At 39.8% G+C, this 22,227-nt stretch overlaps 1 protein-coding gene across 5 annotated transcripts; it reads left to right on the forward strand.

Moving 5' to 3' along the window:
* Positions 1-442: 442 nt before the first annotated feature.
* Positions 443-21,192, forward strand: LOC131456584 (serine/threonine-protein phosphatase 6 regulatory subunit 2-like). 5 transcript variants are annotated; one of them, XM_058625047.1, is made up of 24 exons: positions 443-884; positions 3,705-3,874; positions 9,165-9,419; positions 9,546-9,732; positions 9,817-9,954; positions 10,034-10,099; positions 10,718-10,830; positions 11,056-11,169; positions 11,401-11,527; positions 11,650-11,802; positions 12,331-12,555; positions 12,719-12,783; positions 13,035-13,150; positions 13,243-13,328; positions 13,729-13,809; positions 15,098-15,195; positions 15,399-15,456; positions 15,861-15,988; positions 16,081-16,205; positions 16,319-16,427; positions 17,272-17,360; positions 17,481-17,646; positions 19,169-19,285; positions 19,764-21,192. In XM_058625047.1, the coding sequence occupies exons 3-24, from the start codon at positions 9,193-9,195 to the stop codon at positions 19,810-19,812; spliced, it is 2,637 nt and encodes an 878-aa protein (XP_058481030.1). In that variant the 5' UTR covers positions 443-884; positions 3,705-3,874; positions 9,165-9,192; the 3' UTR covers positions 19,813-21,192. The 5 variants fall into 5 exon arrangements, with proteins under 5 accessions (XP_058481030.1, XP_058481027.1, XP_058481029.1 ...); XM_058625044.1 differs by having other exon boundaries at positions 444-884; positions 16,319-16,463; XM_058625046.1 differs by having other exon boundaries at positions 444-884; positions 17,478-17,646.
* The last annotated feature ends 1,035 nt before the right edge of the window (positions 21,193-22,227 follow it).

Raw genomic sequence — 22,227 nt, forward strand, 5'->3', positions numbered from 1 at the left:
ACATAGTACAGGGTATGTGCATTGTACCTACGGAACAGGCAAATAATCAAAATATAAAATGATCAATGAAAAATAAAATGATTCATTTCATTTTGCCTGTTCTGTAGATGCAATGTCAATACCCTGTAATTCCCTGTATTTGCATTGTGCATTGCAGGTAAAAGCACCAAACAAAATCAAAAAATAGATGTGTACATTTATACGAACGTTTAGGGATATCAGGAAATAGTTAAATAACTTAAATTCATTTTCGTTTAATTTTAATAAATATAACCCGTCCAACATTATAGTTGTGTCTGCTTACCCCCCCCTAAAGTTTAAAAAAAATTCCATTTGTTATAGCACATACAGATATATTCCTATGGGTTAATTAAGAAAATAGATTACAGTGTCACCACGGCTGCATTTCTCAATACACTGTCTGAAGTCGGTGCACGTTCCCCCGAAGGCCTATTGCGCGCTCTCGTTACCCATGTCGCCATTTTGATTCGAAAAATATGACTGAGTTTTTCCTGCCGTGCATGCTAAAGTTAGCCTTGCATTTGAATTACTTTGTGCGTGAGTACGAACCACACTCTATATATCTGGAATAACAGGTATTACTTTTAGTGTCAAGCAGCTGTCGACGCCGGGGAACTCTTCATTTGATAGACTTAAAAGCAACATTTAGGTGACGTTAGCTAAGTTCAGCTAGCTAACCGTAACCAGTGTTGTCGCAGACTGACCCCTTCTTCAAAACAAATCACTATTCGCACACAGGCTAATGTGTGTTAGCTAACACTGATAGCTAGGTAGCTAGTGACCTAATAGCTGGTTGCTTGACGCAAAACTCTACCAACAATTCATCACAAACAGGAGAAACGGCAGCGGATTTCAAATCAAAGGTAAGTTTTGGACGGAGTCAACGTCATGAGTTTGGGTGAGTAGCTAACGTGTACTCTACTGCCGCATCGACAAAGTTGAACCTAAGTTGGATAGCAATTTAAGTTTGCGATCTCAGTTCTGGACACGTTAACTGCGAGGTGCTAATTAGCTTACGTGCTAATCAGCGCAAATGAGGAACTAACGTAAACCAAATGTTATAGGATTGCTGTCTTTACAAGCGTGTGCTGAAAATCGTAAATCGTAAAAACTTGATGTTGGTTAAATTGTTACATTTGCCAAGAGGAAACGGCTTACCAGTTAGATCACTTTACGCAAACATAGACGCTAAATTACGTAGATAAGTGCGATTGAGGTGAACGTAATGTATGTTCTCTATAACGCATCATGTCTTTAAATGATCAGTATTATAAAGTGCTCAACGTTAGAGTCATGCAAGCTGTGTTGTTTGGTGTAGCAATTCGGATTTGACTGAGGCCAGCAGTGCTGCTGAGTTACTTAACTCAAGCACACACCGTTTTGGTGAATTTGTTCATTAGTTACAGTTGGATAAATGAAGCCCCCGTGTTTCATAACATGTGTGAGGAATGTAATTACGGCGAACACTTCTATTTTAATCTATGTCGTTGATTAATGTTTAATCTGTGAAAGAGGTGCCCTCACTGGAGTTAAGGTAAACAGAAATCTGAGCTCCATCCGCCAGTCAGTTGATGTGTTTTTCATGCCAAGACTATGGCAGCTCACTTACATTTCTTTAGCTACATACTAGTGTGTTTCTCATTGTTGTAGCATTCCTAGGAATTTGATGCCTATTTTCTTTTTTTATTGATTGATCTTTTATTTAAGAGCCTACCAGTATAAACATCTTATTCGAGTTTGAAGTCATATCTTATTTTGTTTGAGGGGTATCAAACCCTCAGATTAGTAACCAACTGATATGTGTTTTCAATGGTTGATGGCTAGATAATTAGTAATGAACTTAATGAAACATCAGGAAACCCCAACATTTGTGGGGCTTAATAAATCGGTATGTCAACAATTTGGCACAATCACTTGAGTAGCAAGCATTACTTGCAGTTCTGTTCATTATTGTTTTTTTACAACCATGGTGCACATAAGTGCAAGGAAGCAGCAACAGGCTGACTTAAACTGTAGCTTTTGAAAACAGCTTTTGTTTGTTCTCTGAAGTGCACTATTGCAGAGTGGTTGATCATTTGCCAGTACATGTCACTATGTATCTGGAAGAATATGATAACTATTCAGTTGCCACTGGTTGCATTTTGTTTAAAATTCAGTATGTAGAGGAGAGGGCATGTAAATTTGAGGTGGAAATTCCTTTGTCTTGATTTTTGTCGCTTTTAAACCTTCCTAATTACAGACCGCTGTTGACCCACAACATCTACGTGTGTATGCCCTTTAAGTGTACCATTGTTCCTCTTTTCATTGTCCCTTATATGTGGCAGTAAACTGTTTTTGTTGAGATCGCTTCTGGCGGGGTTCTATTTTGGATGTAAAGTCAAGCGTTTGCTTCCCTGCTCAGTGTCCACAGGGAGCATTTAACGGGTTATTACTGCACTTGTGTACTCTGTAAATGTATGCCAGATGGACGTTGTTGCTGCTGCTGCATATGCAAGGAACGGTCCTCGGGAAAATAGGAAAAGAAAAAGGAGGAAGCACTTTTAATTTCCTCTTTGAGCTTTACTTCCACAATCAACAGTTGACAGCTTGTTGTTCAGAGAAGCCTGTCAGGTTTGACAAAGCCAGCAGACATAATTGTTTTATTTTTTGTCTAGATTAGCTGCCACAGTAACCACACGAGGAAAAACAAAACCAAACAACATACATGCTCGGTCATGAAACCATCAAATATTTGTTCTCCATGCAACCTCCATTTACTTTTTTATTTTCGTAGGTCATTAAAAAGCTGTTTTGTTTACAAAGTAATATGATAGGAAATATTAATCACATCTTGTTCAGCAGTGCCCAGATATAGGGTTAGTTTTCTTTTCTTTTCTCAGGTCTGGAAACCTGTCATAATCTTTTATGGTTGTTACCAAGCCTTAAAAATAGCTCATCTTCTCTTTGATACACCTGCTCATAATTTTTTACAACATAATTGGCAGGTAGATGTTCTGAGCATCTTGAGGAACTTGCCACAGTTGTCTCAGTTGCTATTGTCTGTCTATATAATCTCAGTCTGATTTTAGAGGTTTGAGATCAGGACTCTGACTGTATGTTTGTGGTCAGTCAGATGCCTTCTTGGCAGCATTAAAGGTACAGTGTGTAAAATTTAGCAATGTTTATTGGTTAAGTTGCAGGTGAATAGCCCTCACTTCACCATTACATTCCAACTGTGTTGGAGAACCTACCATACGTAGCCTTCAGATAGCATCAAAACTCAATAAACGTTTAGCTTGTCCACTGCGGGTTACTGTTAAAATATGGTGGTCTAAAATGGCCGCCTCCACAGAACTGACCCATTTCCTGATATAAATATAAAAGGCTTATTTTGAGGTAATGAAAAACAACAAATCGCAGAAAGAAGTATTATTATTTTGCCTGCCAAATGAAAATAATCCCACTTAAATTTTACAAAAACTGATGGATAAGAAGTTCCTCAACTTTATCTTGGGACACAAAATGAGGTCAGCCCAACGTAATATTTGTTCAAGAACAGTATAATACCTCCTGTGTACATGTATGTATGTATGTATTTATCCAGGATTTAAAATCTTGTGTAGTTGTTATAACACAGTTTAATTTCTTCTAAAATCTGTTTGGCTCATCTGATGAATCTCTGCTGTTTTTTGTGTTGTGTGCAGGTTATGGTGAGTCTCACAGTGTCTCATCTCCTAAAGAGGCCTGCATTTTAAGAGGAGACCCATGCTGATAAATGCCAGGCCTCGCCACACTCTCTGTCGTCTGCACAAACACAAATGCCTGCCTGCCCGTGGGGGAGGTCTGATTAAAGATATCCACATTTCATCCACTGGTATGTGTAAGCATGCTTCATCTATTTGAAATGTATAGGTTATGACAACAGTCACTCAGCACACACAGAAAAATGTAAATTATTGTGTTAATCTGACCAAATCCAGACTTTTCAATACGTAGAATCATATTAGGCCATCTGAAGCAGTACTAAAATAATGTGGTTAGGATTTGAATTACGATTGCTTGTATTCGTGGAACTGGACCCACACTGGCTTTGGAGCTCTGTGCATTTTCCACAGCAGTTTCTGTTGTCCATCTTTAATGGTCGTATACTGAAGAGGACTCAGGAGGAAACCAACTTTATGCTCAGTCAGCTTAATTAAGTCCGCTTAAATACTTTGAAGTGAGTGGTGGTAGAAAGAAACAGAATGGTGTTAGATATGGCGCAACCACTTGTCAGACAAAGTTGTTTTGACTGGCAAGTCATAGGCCAAAAACTGCAACACGCCAGGTGGAAGGGGGAAACGCTTAATTATATAAAATGATTCTCTGCTAGTGCTTGTATGCTGGGACAACGGCAGTAGTCCAATTAAATGCCATTGTCAGGCCTTGACTTTGCTTGGAAGCTTACTGATTGACGAAGGCAGCTGTAATCTATTTGTTGTGGTCATTATAAATAACAATATTTTTGGAAGCTGGGTATGAGTTGCCATTGGACTTGTGCGATTCTAAATATATATATTTATATTCAGTAATCCAGTTTTATTGGTGACTGATGACATCACAACATCAGAGTTGCCCCCCAGTGTTGTTTTTCCATGTTCAACCATAAACTCACAGGGCCCAGTGTTTCCCCTATATGCACGCGCACTAAACTCTGCTATTCCGTCCCGCGCCGCTTCTCAGCATACACCAAATTGGAGGTAACGTTAGCACCAGGTTTGGGGAAGGTGCAACGAGAAACTTTGAGCTTACTTGATAATATCAGCACAACGATTTTAACAAGCCGACAAGGTAGATGTCAGGGAAAACAGTCCTGCAACTACATGTGGGTATCGCACAGTAACATTACAGCAAACGCAATCATTTGATAGAAATAGCAAGGAAACACATCTAGGCCTATAGGCTTATCTGTGAAATAAACAACATTTGGAAGATCCATCTTCATACAAAGATTGTAGGTATTCCAAATGCACTGTTTTTTTACTGCGTTCAAAGACAAAATCAGAGGTCGGATTTGTTTAACAATGCATGTTATTCCCATTGTTGTGTGGCGTCAGATAAATGATTCTCCGTGAAGTCGGTGTAGTTAGATTTGTGCCAAGTTCAAATCTGAAGGACTCCGACTTTGAGTGGAGTTCCAGTGCACTTTTTTCTAGTAGGTCGGAAAAAAATTCCTACTGTCTCGACGCAGCATTACTCTGCGCGACGGCCACTGTGACCCACGAAAACTGTCAATCTCACATTACTGACAGATTACTTCACAGAGTTAGCCTACATATTTTTTGGATAGGATCATCCAAGAAATTTTGGGAGGGCCAGAGGTGTTAACAATGGATGGAGGGGAGGATTATGATGGGGACAGGGAAGGGAGTGGGAAGATACATGGGTTGGAGGCACAGACCTTTTGGATTGTTCTTGTAATTGTGTCACATTATCACATTATGTGATTTTACTGTATATGGTTGGTATTTTCCTAAAGCTTGAGACACCTCATATGTAAGCTAGACAGACATTTCCCCTGCTCATTACTGTACACAAATGTACTGTTATGTACTTAAAGGAGACATATTATACCCTATTTACCCAAGTTAAAATAGTTCCCTGGTGTCCTAATGAACATGTCTGTGACATGCTTTGGTCAAAATACCATAAGGATGAAGCACCATAGCAGTTCAAAAACCTGTTCAAAAGTCTGTGCTCCGGAGACCTACGACACAAGGATCAAGCCAAACTGTAAATCAGTTAAAAAGACTGAATGACTGAATGAGGAATAAGTCATGCCAATTGAGATAACTGGACATCAGTCCATGGAGATCTTTCCCAACATCCAACAATGATGGAGCCTGGATTGTGTCATCACCCAAAGTGGAAACAAATTTGTCAAATTTAAATGGCAAAATATTCAGTCATATTAACTCTAGTTTAGAGCTCATCCATTTGGTTATGATGCAAGGGAAATTTGTATAAGTAAGTATACAGTCGCGGTGTATCTAATTCTGTACACTAGTGTTTCTACAGCATACATTCAGCAGCGGATATACCGTAAATCTTCTTATCTCATCTTTTCACCACTTCTAGCTTTTTGAGCATAGCTGCAAAAATTTCACATGATCATTAATATCATTTTGCCACTAATGAGTTTCCCTTATAAATTGCAAAAGCTGCAAATTACGGTACAAATGACTAAAATCAATAATTTACACTGGCTATAAGGCTGTTTAAGTTTATTACTAAAACAGCACACGTACCTTTTCCCTTGCATTTCTTATACAAACACATTCATTCAGCACGGCACACACTAGTACCTTTATTAAGTCACCTGCCAAATTTGAAGCCTGTCAAGTGACCTGTTGGATAGTTATGCGATTTATAGACAAAAAGACAGAGAGAACTTCCTTGAATTCATGGAGAGATTTTGAGTTGAATGAATATAGGCTCTGCGATGCACTGGCGAACTGTCCAGGGTGTATCCCGCCTATCGCCCTATGTCAGCTGAGATTGGCACAGCACCCCCCCGCGAGGATAAAAGTGGTAGAAGATGGATGGATGAATGTGGCTAAGGTGCCATGGGATCTTCATGGACACTAGCACAACAGTACTGCTGCTGGAATAATTCTCAGGGAAACTCTGCTGTACATATATTTGTTCTGATCTGCTCAGAATTTGGATTAAATTACACGAACAGAACAGCACAAATTTACGAACTGTCAAACCCCAGTACACAGCACCAGGCAGAAATTATTTTTAGCAACTGAACCTCACTGGAATGTCGGGGAATCGGAATCGGAGCATTTTATACATATTATACATTTTTAAGGACATTTGACCCAAATAAAGATTGATGGTGACATAAAAAATATGCATATCTACGGTGGCCGAGAGAGAGAGATCCCACAGACCCGAGCACTTATGTTTTTGAGTACACTTTTCGTTTCTGTTGGCCGAGAGGGGCAAACGCAAATGTTTAGGGGCTTGCTGTCGTTTTGGGACTTGCCCGTATTTTGGGGTTTGTGTGTGTTTTTGCTTCTGCGTTTTTTTTGTTTTTGTTTTTGAATCTGCAGCGTTTGTTAAATATGCAGCTCGTCTCTCCTCCTGCATGTGTTTTGGGTTGTTGCAGAACGTTTGCCCCTGTCGGCCACTGTACATATCCTCTCATTAAAACATTTGGTGTTCTGTTTCAGTATGCTTATAAAATAGTGTTCACTATAAACTACATAGAATGTGCATTGGCATGAATTTGACTATTGATATAGAATTTACAAAATATAAACTACAGTGGTAGATTATCAGTGATGTAAATCCACCAGTGCACTGAACTGTGATTGGTCTGCTGAAAAAATACATTAGCTACAGGTGTTTCTGTCATCAGCTTGTGTGAGCAAATTGTTTGGAAACAGACCAGGCATAATGACACCTATACCATTGTGTAATTTTAGATAGCATGTCTATTCCCACTGTGCTAGCTCTCCCTTTGCCTCTCTGACTACCACCACTGATGACTTAAAGGCACAGACAACAAAGCCTCTCCATTCTTTGCTACCTTTAAACAGACCAGAAAAGAGGAGTGCTACATTTCTACCTCAAATGGGCTGTGAAATAGGGGTTGAAGAAATGCCTGAAAGCTCTGAACATAATAAAGAGAAGTGGATAAAACATGGTTTAAAAAGTTAGACATTGAGCAGAAAATGATGATCTACATATTTTTTCAACAGTGGTCGCAGTGTAGCCAAAGAAAAACAAACAAAACATGACTTACCCTGCAGCCCTGCAGATTCCTGACTGAAGCGAGTCCTGTTCTTCTACATGACTTCTGACTTGTGTCATGTCTCTGTTAATCACATATTGAAATTTGTCAGTTTAAGAAAAATGTAGTTGACTTTTCAGTGGTTTGTTTAAATCCAGTAGTTTGAGGGAAATGGCTACACAAGTAAGCCCTTCCCCCATTATTTACCCCACACTCAAATATTTTTTTTATTTGAACGTTTGCTTTAGCTTTGCAGATCTTAACATGCAGGTTTTCTGTTTTTATACATGTTGCATTTAAGAATGCAATGACGCTAGAGTGTGCTGCCGTAGATGCAAAGTCATTCAGAGTTAAATTAACTCTACACGGCTTTAAGTAGGGGTGTCATGATCTCGTATGTAAATCAAATATTGATAGAAACCATACCCCCAGTGTGAAGTCTTGCATGTGTGCCAGAGGGTAAAAACGGTATTGTGGTTGTAGCCATTGTACCACGACTACACATTACCTCCTCCCGCAAACATGAAGCCGTTTCTCTGAAATCACCGGTGTGGAAATATTGAGTTTTGTCAATAATGGTCGCGTTGTTGACAAGAAAACTAAGGTGTGTAAACTATGTTAATGTGCCTCTAGCAAAACACAGGACATCTCCACATGCTTCATAAGGACGTAGAGTAACTATGAAAACCCAGGCAACTAACAACTGGACATGTAGACTATATATATGTATATATATATATATATATATATATCTCTGACTGAAGCAGGCATAGATTTTATAAGGTGAGGCTTTTTGTTAGTTGGCTAAAATCTGTTTTTCCCTTATGCCTCTGGCAGCCATGCTTTCAGCCAGCGTCGATGTCTGAGGTGCACAGTATCGACTTTGTGTTAGTAGCTCATACAACGGCATTTCACAATACTGTTCTCAAATGATCTGTTGATACAAAACAATATTGTTCTGCACAGACTGGGATAAAACAACTGGATATAAATAATTAAGATATTTGTTTACTGTCATAAAAGAGCAAAGACCAGAATATGACGCTAAAATCACAGAGCCATTGACTTTTTAATATCTCATCTTAAACTGAAACTTATCAATTATCAAAATAGTCAGTGATGAATATAGTCGTCAATTACTAATTGGTTGATCGTAAGTTTAATACTCAAGCTATTCCTGTTCAGCTTCCTTGATGATTTACATCCATATTTTTTCATCTGTATATTGCTTTGTGTTTTTGAAATACATTCCTGCTTACATCTTATTTTCCCCTGCTTACTTTCCCACCTTCCCTTCCACTCTTTTGTTTCTCCACTACTGGACCTTCCTTGTTTCCTCATCCTCCCCCACTTGCATGTTTTGCGTTTTCCTCTCACCTAGGGCTGTGTCCACCATCCCAGCGGCAACCATGTTTTGGAAGTTTGACCTTCACACCACCTCCCACATTGACCAGCTCCTGGACAGGGAGGACGTGACACTGAGAGAATTGATGGAGGAGGATGATGTCCTGCAGGAGTGCAAGGCCCAAAACCGCAGATTGCTCCTCTTCCTCTCCCAGGACCACTGCATGCAGGAGCTGGTCAGCCTCATCACCACAGAGCCTCCTGCTGACCTGGAGGAGAGGAGCCGCTTCAAGTGAGCGCCACCACAAAAGTGTTACAATGTTACATAATTTACAATCCAGGTTTTATATGCATCATTAATATTTTTTACAACTCATTATTTACGCCAGGACTCATTGTCATTCTGTTTTCCATTAAGATTTCCCAACATTGCTTGTGAGCTCCTGACATCAGATGTGTCCATTATTAACGATAAGCTTGGTGGGAACGATTCTCTCCTCGAGATGCTCTACCACTTCTTGGAACAGGACCCTCCTCTCAACCCATTACTGGCCAGCTTCTTCAGCAAAACTATTGGCAATCTCATTGCGAGGAAAACCGAACAGGTAGAATGGAAAAGATCATGGCTTGTTAATGCACTGTACAACATAAGAGCTATGTTAAAATAAAGGCACCTTTTGTTTTGGCAGGTGATTACCTTTCTAAAGAACAAGGAAGGATTCATTGGTCTGGTGCTGAAACATATTGATGCATCTGCCATGATGGACCTACTGCTTCGCCTCATCAGTTGTGTGGAGCCTGCTCCGTTAAGGCAGGAGGTCCTTCATGTAAGTGTTGTTTGTATTCCTTTTGAGTAAAAAAAAAAAAAGGCAAGTAACTAATTTAGTTTTTGTTTCTCCAACCCAGTGGCTGAATGAGGAGAATTTGGTACAGAGACTCACAGAGCTCATTTATACTGGTAAAGATGAGGAGGTGAGTGTTAAACCTTTACAGCTGTGCTGTTAGTGCATGTTTTTGTGAAGTGTGGTTGTTTGAGGTACTGACACACAGCACTGAGCACTGGTTTCATAGTGCACGCCACAGGTGAGATGCTGTTGCCAGAAACAATCTTGAATCATGGGCACTGAAAACATGGCTGCCAGTGAGGAATTTACAGCATAATAAACAGCTGACCTAATTACATCTACACTTGCTTAACTGTACAATATCTGAAGAACGTATTTATTTGTATCTCACGTGTGTGAAATCCTCACTTTCCCCGCACCAAAGTGCATGGAGAAAAAACGTTCTGAATGATGGATTTGAAACACTGAAGTATCAAATTAACATATTTGAACTTACTGGAGATGGACAGTGGTGGATCCACAACTCCTGTGTGCTTTGATGTAAAACTGCTGATTTTCTCAATGGACTTAGGTGTGGGAGAGTGAGAGGTTTAAATCAAGCAGCTATCATTTTAGGTTTGCTAAAATCTGCTTTTCTTGTGTCAAAAGACCTCAACTATCACTTCAAACGAATGCTTTCTTTGTCTCAAAACTCAAAGAAATCAACTATTAATGTAGTTTAAAAATTCAACAATTTACTTTTCAGAGACAATCAAATGCATCACAAACACTTTGTGACATCATCCGCCTTAGTCGAGACCAGGCCAATCAGATGCAAGAAAACATGGAGGCTGACCCACTATTGGCTGTACTAGAGTCGTAAGTGTACACTGCATTATAGGTAAAGGCTTGTCTTAAGTTGTTTAATGGTGCTACATAATGCTATTATGCTACAGCATCTCACCCATACATTTCCATCGGTGTCAGTAAAAGTAAGTAGAAAACTACAGGACCATTTGATCTTTTTGCTATGGGAGCTCATTAAACATTTAATTGCTGATTCAATTGCTAATTGTTTACAATATGCATTTATGGACTTTTCAGGCAGGAGAGCGTAGCCGGGCTCCTCAAGAGCTTATTTGAGGGCGAGAGGAGAGAGGCCTCCATTGTTAACGGAACTCAAGTGCTTCTTACCTTACTGGAGACCAGGAGGTCTGGGTGAGTCAAACTGTTTGCTGTCAAATATTTTATTGTAAATGTTGAGAGGTTTGGTTTGTCTTGGCCCCGGTTCATCCAATTTTCTCTGAGCAATGACAGCAATAAGAACAAAATAATGAAAATCTTGTTTCATTTCCTGTAGAGCAAATGCTTAAATCTCTGTATGGAATCTGCCCTTTTAAGTTAGTTGTGTGTGTGTGTGTAATGTTTTTGTCTGCTCGTCTCCCCCAGGATCGAAGGGCTGATGGATCTGTATTCTCAGGGTTACGAAAGGTCTTACACTGTCAACAGCAGTATTATAAATGCCATTGAGCCCTATTTAAAGGACTTCCAGCAGCTTCTTCTGGATCCCCCCAAGGTAAAGCCACAGTGCATTCCCATGTGATGAAGCAATATTAATTCTAGATTTAACCATGTCTATGTTCTTCTGAGTCGATTCAAATCATTTTTGTAACTGCACTTTTCTTTTTCCACCTCTAGAAAAGTGCAATATTGACGACCGTTGGCGTTCTAGAGCAGCCACTGGGGAACGCCCGCCTTCACGTGGCCAGGCTGGTGGCCGCCCTACTGCAGACCAATGCCCTCAGCATCTGCCAGGAGCTCTGCAATCTTGCCACCATGGACCTACTACTGGTAGGCTAAGCCTGGCTTGACTGTGGACATTGTAACTCTGGACATTGTAACCACAGTTTGTAATTGCACACATACAGTAGTATGTGATATTTGAGCCCTTGTGCATTTTGAGAAGCAGTTGTATATGATGTGGCTACCTCGTTTGGTTCTGTATATCTGAAAAAAGTTGCATCAGATTTGTATATGGTTATTAAAAAGGAATGGAGCCACCGATTTACCTAATTACATTCAGGGAAGTGGGTGTGGCCTGTTTGAAGCAGGTTAATATTACACTGTAATGCTCTTTGCTGTTCAGCAGACAGGAATCAAACACTCTTTTGTTGCTTCAATTAAACAACATGGAGGAAAGTCTTGTTGATCTTTGTTAAGATATTACTACCATGACCTCTGTAGCAGAGCCATATGCTGCTGCACTAGTTCCCAAAAAAAAAAGGGAAAATGTTTCTACTGGTAAATCTTGGTGACTCTTTTTGTTAGTGATGGTTAGTGATGGTCTGTCTTTCTCTCTTTTTTCTCCTCTTTTCACAGGATTTGTTCTTCAAATACTCCTGGAATAATTTTTTGCACTTCCAAGTGGAGCTGTGTGTGGCAGCTATCCTGAACCACCCATCCTCTGAGGAGCGGCCCAGTCCAGGCCTCCAGAACCACGATGGGAGGTCTGCAACGTCCAACCCAGAGGTGCAGGGGGAGGATGTGGAAACAGGCAGGACCGTTGACCCACAGACCTCCATCCACAATGCCCTCGTGGCACATGTAAGAACCAGCACATAAAGATGTATTACATTCAAAAGTCAATGACTAAGAGTCTAATTAATTTTTGTTCGTCAATCAGTGGATGTGTTCTTTAAGATATCAGAGTTATTTTACACAGCAGTGTTGGCGTAATCGCATTCTGTTTTTTTTCCTAAACTCTCAGCTCTTTCAGAAGTGTCGATTGGTACAGAGGATCCTTGATGCCTGGGAAGAGAATGATAGAATACAGTAAGAGTCTTTTTATAGCTAGAGATATCTAATTAAAACAGCATATTTCCAACCACTACTTTCTGACGTTGTATTTCTGTACAGCTGCTTCTGTTTTGCTTCGTTTATATTTCAGTTTCATGTTAATTATTCATTTGAGATCTAAAAATGTTAACTGCTGTCTTTCTTCTGATAAGTGCAGTACAAATGTACAAAGGTTAAATTGTGTTATTGTGCTGAATATAATCAGAAGTGTCCTTGTGAATCCCCAGGTCTGAGGGAGGCACCAGGAGAGGCAACATGGGTCATCTGACTAGAATTGCCAACATGGTGGTCCAGAACCTAGAGAAAGGACCGGTACAGACCCAGATATCTGACCTCATAACAGGTGATCATGAACTGCAGTGATGTCACATGAGTTATTTGTTGAACTGACAATTCAAAAAAACTTAAAATCCCTGTCGTGGTTCGCTCTTGCAGAGCTGCCAGAAGACTGCAGAGGTCGCTGGGAAAGCTTTGTGGACGAGACCCTGAGAGAGACTAACAGGAGGAACACCGTAGAGCTGGTGAGAGTTCATTTAGAGTTAGTTTTCACATCAAGCTTACATTGTAACTTCTTCAAAGAAGCGCTAACAAACTGCGCTACAATGTATGTTCTCAAAAATGTTCACAAATTTAAATTTTAGGTGGCCTTTTCATCCTTCATCCTTGTTGAATTATTAAGCCTCAGTAAATTCAAGCTATTAAACCAGCATATACAGATAAATGTAGACGTGTTTGTAGAAAACAGTGTCACAGTTCAAAAAGGTCATATGAGATCATATCTTGCTTATTGCTAATATTCAAGTATTTGTCAGCCATATGATAATTGTGCGTACACACGTTATACAAGGCCACTGGACTGCAGGAATGAACTGTGCAATGCTAAAAATACAACTCGCCAAACATACACACTGTGTCTCGCAGGTAAGCACCCACAACATGCACTCATCCAGTGAGGACGATGACATGGAGAGCCCCTTCCCCAACGACCTGTCTCTCCAGCAGGTAGAGTGGACTCACTGCCATGGAAACAGAAGTACATCTCCCACCTAGGGTTGGGTACCATTCACATTTGAAACAATACTGTTGTTTCAAAAGACAATGCAGCTCCTGCAGAACAGCAGCTCAGCTGAGACGGTAGATGTTTCTCTGTACTGACTGTAGTCCACATGATTAACTTCAATTGTAAGGAACATGTTGCATTATGTTCTTTCCCAGAGCTGCCAGGTAGAGGTGGGCAAGATAATACTGTGATTGTTGATTTAAAGACACAATCAAGCATAATAACACACACTAAAATGCCACACAAACTCCACAGCAGAAGCCCTCCTTGCTGCAGCAGTGACCAGCATTCAGTGTCACATGACCACTAGTGGGGCCTACTTGATCACATGACCTGAGTAGCAACCTTCCTGCCACACAGGTTAGCCACGTCTGGTTATGCTAATAGGGAGAAAACGTGGATACAACAGCCCCCGCAACAAACTCTTTGGAAGTGTTTTATTATTGCCTCTTGCTTGTTTTCTGCACAATTTACATTTACAGCAGATCATATGAATGTTTACCCAGAGTCCAATGTTTCTACACTGTAGTTCAGTTATACATCTTTGAAATTTTACTTGAATGCTTAGGTTTGAAGAAAATAAGAGTTGTTTTCCTGAAACATTGTCCATTGATATAATCTGTATGAAAAAATTAATGGCTTAAACTATTAAAATCTAAATTATAAAGGATATTGACTCCTTATCATTATCATCAAAAGCCCCAAGAATATTGAGATTATGGTTTTTGCCCATATGGCAGCTGTACTGCACACTCAAAGTAGCAAGACAAATTGCATAGTTTGAGATGATTTTTTCACTTTTGGGTCATGTTCTGTCATGTTGGCAGGACTCTTTTATATTGATGTGTGTAATAATGGACTGGTTACTCTGTACATGCATGTATTCAGAGAAAATTCAACAGCGTGTCCGAGCAACAGCTTGTATTAGCTGCTTTTTCTGTTTGGGTTTGATATAAAAACAAAAATGCTGTCAGGCTTGGTTCGTTCTCTCTTTCTGGCCTACAGTTTAGAGGTGAAGTATTTGCAGAGCAGAGGATTTTAGATTTCAGTACCAAATTTTGCCACTGATTGATATAACATAAAATGAGACTCAGTACTTTCAATGGTCCCAACTGACGACTGACAGTACTACTGAGTTTGGTACCCAACCCTACTCTCACTAATGACAATATTGACCTCTTCTGTCCATAATGACATTATCTTAATGTGTGACATTCTAACCTTCTCCAGGCCTTTTCCGACTATCAGATCCAACAGATGACTGCCAACTTTGTGGATCAGTTTGGCTTTAATGATGAGGAGTTCAGTGAGCATGATGAAAATATCAAGTAAGTCTGACACAACTTGCAAATCATTGTTTATTCTAATTCTAATTCTAATTGTAAGCACTACTTGATTTGTCTGTTGTATTATTATAATAATAATTATTATTATTATTATTATTGATGTATGAATGTGAAATGTCCTATTCTGTATATGAATCACCTCACCTATATACCTATAATATTCCACTTGTTCTTTTTTTCGTCAGTGCCACATTTGACAGAATCGCTGAAATAAACTTCAATCTAGATGCTGATGATAACAGTGTAAGTGCTTACTCTGTTTCTCACTGTGGCTACTACTGCAAATGATGCCGCTATAGTTGCTAAATGGTGTTTCTACATTTCTTTGTCATTGAAATTTTAGTCCAATTCTGTGCACAATAAATTCAACACTATATTAAAATTAGAGTGACCAACCATGTGATAATGTCATAAAATAACCTGAAAATGTCCTTATTTTGTGCTATAATTTAAAAATGGTGAATAGTTTTACATTGTGGGAGAATAAGAACATTCTCACACTTCAGCCTATTATACTCGTAACCGATTAGGTTTTTCCTAATTTGTCGTTGTGATGAAAATGTTGATCACACAATAAATTTCAAAACATCATTTCATAATTTTTCCAAAAAGAAAATATATTTTTTATTATTATTATTTGTCCCCAGGCCAACGCAGCTGCATTTGAAGCCTGCTGTAAAGAAAGGATACGCCAGTTTGATGATGCTGATGAGGAAGAGGACATTTGGGAGGAGAAAGAGATCAACTATGCAACACAAGCTAAATCTAGAACAAGGTGAAACTGCTAATATGGTGCTAGCTTTTTGTTTCCTTTACATGTCAATTATTATTATTATTTTTAAATCTTCTTTTCTGTGCACTTTTTAGGTTTGGGGTCTCCCAAACCTCAGAGGGAAGCTCAAGGAGTAGCATGGAGAATGGAGGCAGGGAGCAGGACCGCGGCTCTGAATCTGACGAGGATGAAGACTCGGAGCAAAACACATCAGATACAAGTAAATTAAAGGACAGCAGCCATTCACATAACACTAGTGTTGGGGTTAGCCTGGAAACAAACCTTTATGAAAGGCTCTTTGAGTGACTTACCCATGGGTTGTCTTGCTTTTAGGTCCAGGCTGGTCATCAAATTTCAGGGAATCTGGAGGGACTGCAACTACCCAGGTCCCATCAACATGGGACAACTCAGCGGGAAGAGGAGCAGAGACACAGGAAGCAGGGTGGGCCAACTTCACTGAGTTCCAGCCTTTCTCCCGGTGAGAGGCAAACCTGTCTATACATTACAGCACATGAGTCTCCATGAACTAAAATGTTTTATTGAAGTAAATAAGTTGATAGAACACGCCAGTAAAGCTGTGCTCACCTGTACCCGAACCAGCTCCACACCATCTATATCTAACAGATGAGTGATTAACCTCCCATCTGGCTAGTTGTGATGATTCCAACGTTAATCTTGGATGTTTAACCATGACTGGATCAAGTGGATGAACAACCATCTCAGCCTCACTCAGCAGTTAGTCAGGACTGGACGACCATGCTTCTTTAAGCATAAAATGATGCTTAATACCATCAGATAGTATGAAGTGTGGTGTTGGCAGTACCATGGGACAAGGAGAGAGTGGTTCTTGAAGTAATCCTGTCCACCGAATGACTTCGGTTTAAGATCAGGGTGTACCATTCCAGATACTAGCATGACATGCTGAACTAGGCTATAGTTTTCAGATTTGAAAAGTCAAGCCAGCAGGGGGCTTAATCAATAGTTTTGGGTTGTCTTCATTAGAACATGGTATAATGTTTGTGAGTTATGTCATGTTATTTATAGGAAAATGGATGATAAAGTATGTTATTGTCCAATAGGAGCCTGGTTGCTGGTGAATTACTGGTTCCGTAAACTGACATGGTGTCAGTCTAATTCCAAATGTCAAGGCATCACAGCAAGAGTTTGTTTTGCAACCAGACAACTATGCCCATTTTTATATATAGTCTTTAGTCGAAACACAGCATTAGTGATGGATCAGTTTTCTTTTCCAGCTTGCTGACAAGTTTTTCTTAATTCTCTTACAGTTCAGATAATAATCCCAGGTGCAGCTCTCCTGTGGACATGGACAGCGGGGAAACCAATAAACAAGCCAAACAAAACCATGACAAGAGTGGTGAGTGTTAACCTGCTTTTCCACACCTTTTTGTTACAGATGGACACCAGTTTCACTTAAAAAATGTAACTGAGACACATGAAAAGCTCACTATCATGTTTGTTGTGTACATGCCAGCAGACGTCGCGTCTCCAGCAGGAGAAGGGAGGAAGGCTCCCACCATGGCCTCAGACGGCAGCTCCTCCGGGGGATCTGACAGCGAGGAGGATGACAAAAACACTGGTGCTCCTCCTACTGCAGCCATCACCATGGAAACAGCTGGCAGCAAGACAGCTGACCTCAAAAGGTTTGATCCTGTAGCTGTCGTATAGTCCTTCTGTATTGACCAGTCCATTCTGTTCTGTGTGCGTGTGCGTGTGCGTGTGTGTGTGACCACATTGAGGTATTTTTAGATTGGGGATCCAAAATGACCTGATGCATATAGTTTTGCCTTTCTAACTAAAGCTTCTCTGCTCCTCTTCAGAAACAGAAAGTCAAAATAAAAATTTGATAAAAGAAGGTAGTTACTGGGCAAATTCTTCCTTTTTTTCCACCCAAGTGGAAAAAGTAAAAACGTTTGTCCTCAGTCAAAGCAGGGGCACAAAAGCTGGTTTAGTATCAAAATATGAAATATATGATGACAACAATGGCCCTAATACAGCAACCACCAGCTGAGAGAAATATGTAAGTGACATTTTATCACCTGATGATGCTGAGGTTAATATTAGGGATCTGCTAAAAAAATAAATACAATTGTACTGATTCAAATGTTACTGAATTGGTTGTCAGCAAATGCTATGTTGGTAGTTTTGAATTATGCAGCATATCATTTGCTGTTAAAGGTTACTAAAACAGCTGTTGATGTGATTGAGGTAATTATACAAGTTCTGCTTTTGTTATACTGCTAACAAAGAGTAGCCTTCACTGATACTGAAAATACAATAAAATGCATAATTTCCATTGTAACAACATGGTTTTATTCAATAAAGTTAAAAATGTTCTGCCAGTTTAAACACAAATACACCTTAATAATTTAGATTGTCGAAATTCATTCATTCATCGTCTACCCACGGGGGGGGGGGGGGGGCGTGGGCCCACTGGTGCCAATCACAGCTGACAGAGGGTGAAAGGTGGGGTCACAACCTGGACCGATTGCCAGTCCATCACAGGGTCACACAGAGACAAACAACTCGGGGTTCTAGCCAGGATTTTAGTGTAATGGTAATGGCGAGGGAGCACAGTGACCGGGGGGGGGGGGTTGAATTGAAAATAGTCCCAATTTTGCATAACGGGCCGGTATGCTTCCATACGCTAGCTAGAAGCCTGTAACTTATAAAAGAAATCATAAATTATGTTAATTCCTTGATCAAACTAATAGAGCAGGAGGAACCATTCAATGTATCTTTCTTTTTTATGATACATACTGTATATTGTGGATTTTGCCACCATAATGATGATACATTTTCAATTTAATGTGCAGATGTAGGTGTAAGAAATATCAGTCAGCTCCCAGCAAAAACAAAAAAAAGAAATGAGGCTGAGTAAGTAGCATCAATTTGATGTTTAACGGGTGGGTTAGGACATGGAATAGCCCCCGTCGTGGCAGGAAAATAGCAAACGGTTTAAACATAAACACATGCATAGTTTGGTAAAATTGTGATGCCTTCATGTTCAAAGTGAAATGGAAGCCTCTGCTGTGTGAGTGTGAATGTGTGTGTGTAAATGAATCCCTGCAGTCATTCTTTAAAAGTAATTTAATTTCTGTGACACTTTCCATATGCTGTTGTGAAAGAAACGGTACCTCTAACTATCCTGTGTGTGTGTCACAGTGAGGAGACTGCAGTGTCTCTGGAGAAACTCTCTCTGTCAGATCCTGTGAAAGCATCAGAGCAGCAGCAGCAGCAGCCCGCTGAGGACTCACCTGTAAACACACAGACTGACAGGAAGTAAGTCCACACCTGTCTAATCTCTCAATCTCCATGTCCAATGAACTCAACACTTTGCATAAAGAAAAACGGAAAATAAAAATGAACCTCTAGTAACCTCTATACTAGCATCTGTGCATTGACTTTGTCTGTAAACCGCCTGTCCAGTGTGAACGCCCAACGTGGCTGTTGGCATATGTTGTAGGGTAACCATATGAAAGTCTGGATTTTCAATACCCTGTCCGGCGTCCATCACAGACTCGAGCCAGACGCTCATTTGTCCTCCTTTTTGGAGTTGCACTGATCGCAGCATAACTTCCAATACCCTGTGGTCGAACAGATAATTGGCTGAAAGCGGTGTCAATCAAATATGTCAAAAAACTCTTATTTCCATGTCGATTATTGTCCTGATTAATCGATTCGTTGTTTGATCCATACAAATGTTGACAAAATCAAAATTTGAATTGTATGTGACCGTTTTGTTCCGTCTTCCTAACAGAGAGGACTCGCCATCTCCACAGGAAGCGTCAGTGAACGGACCGGTGTGAGCGCCACCCTGTGGCCAAACAGCACCAGTGGACTGGTGCCCGCGGACTGTCGGCCTCCTCCAGAGTGACCTCACTGCAACTCTGGTGTTTTTACTGAATCACTCTGCCATGTTATTGGACCTGGACACTGCCAATCAACACCAATAATGAGGCGGCGGGACATGTAAAAAAACAACAACATATATGTATGAATAATAAGAAAACAAAAGCAACAGACAGGACGGAGTGTAGAGGAATCATCTTCAAAGCCTTTTTTCCCCCGATGTTGCACATAATTCCGTGCGTTTTTAAATGTAGCAGCGCTCTGTGAATCGACAGAATCCGAGGGGTCGAAATGTCATCATTCTTATTTTTTTAATCTACTTGTTCCAAAGTGTCAGAAGCGTACTGTTAGGGATTTTACACACTCGCCCCTGAATGGATAGCACAGGCTAAAACCATGAATCGACAATAATTTGTTTTCTTTTTCTCTTCAAGCTTAAGAAAAAGCACTTATGCAGCTATTTTACTGTACATGATAGCACAACGTTAAGTGTTGAAGCCTCTGGATCTCTGCCGGCTGTTCTCTGTCCTCTCACACATTTTCTGTTTCTTTGCTGAAAACATGTCGTCAAACATCACCAGGTTTCTGAATGATTTTTTTCCCCCACAGCTTCAGGAGGAGGAGGAGGCGGGTCAATGAACAGAGTTCTAATAGTATTACTGTCTTTTTGCTCATGTGCAATAATGTCAATTAGCCATTTTATTTAAAAAAAATGAAATTAAGCCGTTGTTTTTTTTGTTTTTTTTAAAGAATCAATCTATAGTATTGGACTCATTTGGTGTGGTTTGGAGCAAACATTTGGATTTAATCTCAATTTGAGGTTTTTCAGATTTTTTTTCTCTTTATTTCTTTGTAGTGCATGTATAACTGGTTCTCTGTTGACCTAGCTAGTGAGCTAAGACCTTCTGATTGTATTGACCTTTACGTTCTTATTACTCTCCCCTTAAAATCAACCAAACATTATCTACCTATATACAAATATTATCTACATTTAAAGTAATTTTACAAGCAATCTTGAGATTACTATTGTCTGTTCCTTTCTCTTTCTCTCTCCACCATGCACTTAATCACAGAATGAGAGCGGCATCTGGTCAGAGTGATGCTGTATGTTTTTGTTTTCTTTTCTTTTTTAAAGTTTAATTTGATGTCTCTGAGCAGCAGCAGGATTGGAACAAGGGCAGGTCTGCAGGGTTCTGTGAAGCTCCAGGCCGCTTCTTTTTTTTTTTGGTGTATTTACTTCAACAGCGATCAGGTTCTACGATCATTGCTAAAAAAACAAAACAAATTGAAATTAAAAGTGTCTGGTTGACCACATTAATACCAAAGGTGTGGCCTGACCCTGTCTGCTTGTTGTCTTTTCATCGCTGCAAGTTCATCAAGGACTAAACTCTGCAGCCTCGTGCAGGCGTGGTCAGTTAACATTAACGACAGTGTGAGAAAGCTGAGCAGCAGACACTTTTCTGTTTACCACCGAAACATACCAGGTGACTTTTCATTAAAATGTACTTGAATCTTAACCTAAAATTCTCTCAATGAAATGTGCTTTTATGTTAGGAATGAGGTGCTTATCGGCCCAAAACTAGTCACACTATTATGAGAACATTGGGAATTAGTTCCACAAACACAGTCATCCAATTCACAATATAAATGTCATAGGTTACTTCTTACTCCTTTAAAATGTGGCAATATTACTTAATATCAAAAGTTATCAAGTAATATTGAATAAAAAACGTTACGTTAATCGTTATATCACTTTCGGAAATAGAATTATAAAGTGTAGAATACGTTTTTTTGGAACCAAATCCACTTTACTGACGCAAAAATGGCTTTTCACAGCATATTTGTCGTTGGACCTGCCGCCGTTACGTCAATATAACACCAAAAACAACGCAGTATTACTGTTTTATAAATTATAATTCCTTACACTACTCAGTAACTTTGTAAAGTAATAACTACAGACTGAAAATAAGAATGGACGTAATGTTGAAATTTGAAAAGCGAAGCCCAGGAAGTCGAACAGAATTAGCTGTTAGCCACTAGGGGGCGAGACTCTTGAATAAAACTGAAGAATAAAACTAGCTTCTACTTCTCATTTGATTTATAACGTCAGTGAAGATTTCCTGATGAGTTAGTGGTCTCAAATCATTTGTTTCAGCCCTTCTTCAACAGAGAATGATGTTAATTATGTTCCCGTTTAGAGGAAAATAAACGATAAAACACGGTAGATTAGAGCCCGGTGGTCCAACAGTTTGTCTTTGAACTTCCGGTTACTAACACCGTCATGGCGCCGGCCGATGACGATGGCCAGGCTTTTATTTTGAAACCGGAAAACGACATACTTTTTATACATCGTAGTCTGTGGTAATAACAAT

Source organism: Solea solea, chromosome 3 (genome assembly GCF_958295425.1).
Source record: "Solea solea chromosome 3, fSolSol10.1, whole genome shotgun sequence".
Taxonomy (NCBI): Eukaryota; Metazoa; Chordata; class Actinopteri; order Pleuronectiformes; family Soleidae; genus Solea; species Solea solea.